The sequence below is a fragment of the Geotrypetes seraphini genome, chromosome 11 (genome assembly GCF_902459505.1).
Source record: "Geotrypetes seraphini chromosome 11, aGeoSer1.1, whole genome shotgun sequence".
NCBI classification, from domain to species: domain Eukaryota; kingdom Metazoa; phylum Chordata; class Amphibia; order Gymnophiona; family Dermophiidae; genus Geotrypetes; species Geotrypetes seraphini.
In genome coordinates this window covers 12005194-12011354 of record NC_047094.1, presented here as the reverse complement: position 1 = coordinate 12011354, position 6161 = coordinate 12005194, and the positions used below count along the sequence as shown (strand labels likewise).

At 42.5% G+C, this 6161-nt stretch overlaps 1 protein-coding gene across 1 annotated transcript; it reads left to right on the top strand.

The window, feature by feature from the left end:
• The first annotated feature begins 2118 nt into the window (after positions 1-2118).
• On the top strand, positions 2119-5251 carry LOC117345604 (urotensin-2 receptor-like). Its single transcript, XM_033914495.1, has one exon. The coding sequence runs from the start codon at positions 2893-2895 to the stop codon at positions 4006-4008; it is 1116 nt and encodes a 371-aa protein (XP_033770386.1). The 5' UTR covers positions 2119-2892; the 3' UTR covers positions 4009-5251.
• Positions 5252-6161: the final 910 nt, after the last annotated feature.

Here is a 6161-nt window from a genome sequence, read left to right as displayed (position 1 = left end):
ATCAACTCGCTCCCTGCCCAAATCCCTCCTCCCAGCTCAGTGGAGCAGTACCTTTAAAGATTCATTGACTGACAGGACTTTCATCCAACCGGGCTTTACACATCCCTGCGATCAACTCGCTCCCTGCCAAAATCCCTCCTCCCAGCTCAGTGGAGCAGTACCTTTAAAGATTCATTGACTGACAGGACTTTCACCCAACTGGGCTTTACACATCCCTGCGATCAACTCGCTCCCTGCCCAAATCCCTCCTCCCAGCTCAGTGGAGCAGTACCTTTAAAGATTCATTGACTGACAGGACTTTCATCCAACCGGGCTTTACACATCCCTGCGATCAACTCGCTCCCTGCCCAAATCCCTCCTCCCAGCTCAGTGGAGCAGTACCTTTAAAGGTTTATCTAACCCCATTCATTCATTCTGTTTCAGTAGGGCTTTCAATTGATCTAATACACACATCTTGTCTCTTTTGGTCATATACTCTGTGCCTAATTGCATTGAAATTCTCTCTTTTCAAACAGCATTTGGAATTTTGACTATTTCTCTTAATGCTGTACTTTTAAATCCCCATTAGCGTGTGATCCCTTTCCACCACCGATTTTCTAGGTAGTAAAGCCCAGATTCTATACACGGCGCTGCTGCCTTAAAAAGGTCACTGATTGCCTGACGGTCAAGCGATGGTGCTGTTTATAGAATCGTGGCTTTGGGAAAAGTGGGCGCTAGAAATGTAAGTCAGGGTTTCCAAGGCACCTACCTTTCACATGAATGGCGACTAGACATCCATGTTCTTTTATCGAAAATCGCCTGTTTAGAAGTCTTGGCCGTCAGGAAATCCAACCTTAGGACACCTTTTTGGCCATTTTTGACCACAATTCCCTGTATAAAGGCATATCCCAAAAAGAAATAAGACGTTTACAAATAATCCAAAACAGGGCCATAAAAATTATTACAAATTCAAGAACATTTGATCATGTCACACCTCTTCTTACAAATGCTCACTGATTACTTATAAAACAGCCCTTCGAATCTTTAAAATTCTTGAATAAGATTCTCATTCCATACGCCACTCCAAGGACACTAAGATCTACAAACCAACATCTCCTTTCAATCCCTCCACTAAAGGCCATACAGGAAATTGTGATCAAAAATGGCCAAAAAATTAGGTGTTCTCAGGTTGGATGTCCTGACATCCAAGACTTCTAAACAGGCGATTTTCGATAAAAGAACATGGATGTCTAGTTGCCATTCCTGTGAAAGGTTATCGATTATCGGTTATCTTATCGATTGATTATTGGTTACCTTATCGATTGATTCAATTTTCTATACTGTTCTCCCAGGGGAGCTCAGAACAGATTCAGGTACTCAAGCAGTTCTCCCCATCTGTCCCAGCAGGCTCATAATCTATCTAATGTACCTGGAGCAATGGGGGGATTAGGTGACTTGCCCAGGGTCACAAGGAGCAGTGTGGGTTTGAACCCCCAACCTCAGGGGTGCTGAGGCTGTAGATTTAACCCCCAGTCCTTGGGGAACATCCAGGTCTTTAAGATATCCACAATGAATATACATGAGATGGATTTGCATGCAGCATCTCCTTGGTATGTAAATCTATTGTATGCTTATTGATTATGGATATCCTGAAAACCCAACTGGATGGGTGTGCTCCAAGGACTGGGCTTAAAACCATTGCTCTACTGTAGAGTAGACCCATCGTCTCTTGAAGTTCAGTTTTCAGGATTACCACAATGAATATGCATGAGATTAATTTACACCCATTGGATCTCTAATAGATGCATATTTATTATGGCAATTGACTCAGCGGGCTGCAGAAGAAATTTCAGAAACATTACTCCAGAGTTTCAGTGATTCTGCTTCGGAAATCTTTTCTCCTTCTCCACCCCTCCTACTGCCCGGGTGAAGTTCCAAGTGAGCCTGAAGAGACCAGGACGGGAGAGAGAATAAAACCGACGCCCAGAAATCACAGCCTTGAAATAAACCCAGTAAAAATCCAGAAAGCCCATCAATGCTGAATTCGTGCTTTGGTTGCAGCCCCTTCCCTCTCCTACCTCCCTCCTCCTATATAGGATCCACCTTCACCAGTCTAGCACCGCCTTGGTTCCCACCCTCCTTAGCACTCACTCCTGGGGAAAAAGCAGAGTGCCGGTTTCTTTCTAACGGTCAGACGCAGTTCAAGATCTGGACTAACTAAGCCAGACCTATCCTACAGCTGAGCCAGTTCTGCCGCTGATCTGATGCGAACCTCCCTCCTGTAGGTGTCACCTAGGCTGCACTTTGGGACCGAGCAGACCACCCGGTCTCCGTGCTTTGCCGCAATCTAAGTTCTGTTTGTGCGGTAAATTTGTAGCCTTTTTTTCTTGCATCAGCCCGATGACTCTCATCGCGTCTCAAGGACAAGCTAAGGATCATTTCTCCCTTTTCTGTTGTTCCAATTTTTGCAAAGCGAAAAAAGAGATAAGGAAATCGACACCCGCGTTCCAAAGCTTTTTGACGCAGCCGCCTACATGTTTGAAATAATACTGGGACTGATCCTTCAAAGAAACAAGTTCATTTTGACTCAGGTATGAACTTTCGGAGCGATCTAAATCCTATTCATTCAGCTTTCAAAGACGCCTCTGCATACGCTGATTACCGCGAACAGCAGAAGTTAAGGGATCCGAGCAATAATTGTTTCAAACATGTGTGACAACAGCACAATGGGGGAAAAACATTACAGTTGACTGGATTTTAACGTACACAAGAATCATGAAATCCTCCAGCTACATAAGGGATTGCTTTAAGCTGTGCCCTGCCTCTAAACCAAGTTTAAGACTAGCAGAACCCAAGCTTCAGTAAGGTAGATAGTCCAGTCCCTACTACATCTGACAGGAGGTCTACAGAGAAATGGAGCCAGGTCAAGGTGCAACTTTAGCATGGAGTCATAAGGATGCCACAGCTTCTCGGAACACCTCGTTGGAAGTCCTCAGTGTCTCCAGTGATATCTTGCTAATGTCATTCCTTGGAGGAATTCTTGCAACAATGTGTGTTGTTGGCATCGGAGGCAACCTCTACACCTTGGTCGTGATGAACCTCTCCATGAGGTTCACTGGATCAATGTACGTTTACATCGTTAACCTGGCTCTGGCAGATCTCCTGTATCTTTCCACCATCCCCTTTGTGGTCTGCACGTACTTTGTGAAGGACTGGTACTTCGGTGACATTGGCTGTAGAATCTTGTTCAGCCTTGATCTTCTCACCATGCATGCCAGCATTTTCATACTCATGATTATGAGCACAGAAAGGTACCTTGCCGTCGTCAAACCCCTGGACACCTTTGGAAGACCTAGAGACTATAGAAGGACCATCACGTGTCTCGTCTGGTTAGTGTCCTTTCTACTGGCCCTTCCAACCATGATCTTGATAGATCTCAGGACAAGCAACCAGAACGGAATAACCAAACGCATGTGTCACCCAACCTGGCAAATGGAAGCTTATAAAATATACCTCACTGTCCTCTTCAACACCTGTATCTTAGCCCCAGGTCTAGTGATTTGCTACCTGTATTTGAAGTTGGCAAGAACATATTGGAAGTCTCAAACTGATGTCTTTACTTCTAAGGAATTGAAAAGGTGTCCCCGGCAAAAAGTTTTATATATGATCTTTACAATTGTCCTCACTTATTGGGCTTGTTTCATTCCATTCTGGCTTTGGCAGCTTCTCAGCCTCTATTTCTACCAGCCCGAAAATCTCGCCAACAACACGGTCGTCTACATTAACTTTGTGGTGACGTGTCTGGCCTACAGCAATAGCTGCATTAACCCTTTCCTGTACACTCTGCTCTCCAAGAACTACAAGGAGTACTTGAGAAGCAGACAAAAGAGCGACGGCACCAGCCCCTCCAAAAAGAGACCCACAAGGCACTCGTTGAGGAGATCCGTGTCCTCTGCAAGTCATCTGTACACAGAGAGCATTGCCTTTGCTCAGCTCAAAGGAGCCGCCGAGGATGCCTGTCCTGTCTGAAAAACCCTAGGCCAGGGCTTCCCAAGCTTGTCCTCGGGACCTCATGTCCGGTCAAGTTTTCATGTAAATTTATTTCAAGTGTATATTTAGCCAACTCAGCTTGCTAAGGCCAATTGGGTTTGGGAAGCCCTGGGTTATTGGACGGGTTTGGGAAGTCCTATGCTAGATGTCTTTCCTGTCAACTTTGTCTACAAAACTTAGGGTTTGGGAAGAAGAGGTCGGGAATCAGACATTGTCCACTTCGTGTTTCATTGAGCATGCACAATGAATTCTCTTTCCCTCTCCCAAGTTTCCAAAAGATTCCAGCCTTATAACTGCCCACATTTTCCAGAGAAAAAGTGTGCAAGAGAATGTACTAGCCCAGGGGTAGGCAATTTCCAATCCTCGAGAGCCACAGGCAGGTCAGGTTTTCAGGATATGCGCAATGAATATGTATGAGATGGATTTGCATGCAATGCCTCCTTGAGATGCAAATCTATCTCATGCATATTTATTGTGGATATCCTGAAAACCTGACCTGGCTCTGGCTCTCGAGGACTGGAAATTGCTGACCCCTGTACTAGCCAAAAGCTGTATCTTTTTCTGCTCTTGCTTGCCAAGTACCATCTATAACAGAGAGGACTGTAGATACTTGCCTGTCGCAGAGAGGTCTTAGTTCTGTCTTTTGCATTGAAAGCTCTAACTTCAGCACTCAGACAGGAGAGAAGCAAGGTTTATGATAAATTCTGACTTCTTGGGAAAAGAGATTGAGAGAGAGAAGAGGCGAGGTGGAGAGGAAAGATTTTGGGCATCGTACTGGAGCTGCAGCAGATTTCAGGGAGAGCATTAGATTGGAAGTTCTTTGTTTCGGAGGCAATGTATTTAATTACTGTGAAAGTTATTTTAGCATGATTTATTTATTATTTGGTGTACTTCTCAGTTTGAAGATGTCTAAAACAATAATGTATTCACTTGTGTATTTGAAATGCCAGGAAGTCAAGTTATTGGTTGATTTTTAGAAGCAAAGGCAAATGGTGGTTACGTTTATTTTCTTGTGGGCAACGACCACGTCTGCTGGAATCGAAGACCGTCAAGTTTATGAGTCACTGATTTGACTAGTAAAAATTTTTCCAGGTAACAAGATCCAGGGTGGTTTGAAAAGCTAGGATCACATCAATGATATCTGTGGCTGGCGTAGAACTATGCAATGCCTTGCCTAGTATCCTGCGGTTTTGTATAGGGAGGATGAATTTTAAGAAAATGCTGAAAACTCAATTATTTGCCTTTTTACGTTAAGGTATATTTCAGTTGATAATTGCCTTTAGAATTTTTTTGACAGCAATGTATGATTTAAAAGTTTGCTTGTATCTCTGAATTGATTGAATTTGCGCTCTATCCCTGTTTATAACAGGGACAAATAATGATGTTATTTAGTCATGTCTATGTTATATGTGATAATTGTAGGGAAACAAGATTTTATGTATGTGATATGGAAACAGTCCACTTGTAGAACAATCACATTTTGTTCCACCTCTGGTTTTCATTCAAATGACTTAATACAATAATTTGATTGACCCTCAGAAACATCCCCTTAGATTCCTATAATTTATTGTCCTAGGCTTTAAGTATTGTTTCTTCACCGGATCCTCTTTATGTTTACAATAATGTTTAAATATATAAATAAAGAAATAGTTTAGCGTTGTATCTTAATGATATAACTTATCTTTAAATGTGGTCTTCCTTAATGGGATAACTTTGCCAACATGTTTCACTAAGAAGTTTTTTCAAGGCCGTTCATCACTTTTAGATGTCTTTTTATATAAAGCACTAAACCCTTCCCTGATAATCTAAGATATACATTTTTAAATAAATAATAAATACATAAGTCCAAACCACAACCAACTTAGATATAAACGCAATCAAATATCCCATCCAAACCACCATAAAACTACTTGGCATGACCATAGACAGATGCTGCACTATGCAACCGCAAATAAATAAAACAATTCAGAAATCATTCGCAATCATGAGAAATCTGAGACAAGTCTGAAAATTCTTTGAAAGAACACAATTCCAACTTATAGTACAATCCCTAATACTAGGTATATTGGACTACTGTAACATCCTCTTCCTTCCTTGCCCTGCAACTACGATAAGACAACTCCAAACAATCC

Excerpts from the sequence above, each read along its gene's own strand:
- LOC117345604 (XM_033914495.1), top strand. The coding sequence starts at position 2,893 with ATGGAGCCAGGTCAAGGTGCAACTTTAGCATGGAGTCATAAGGATGCC.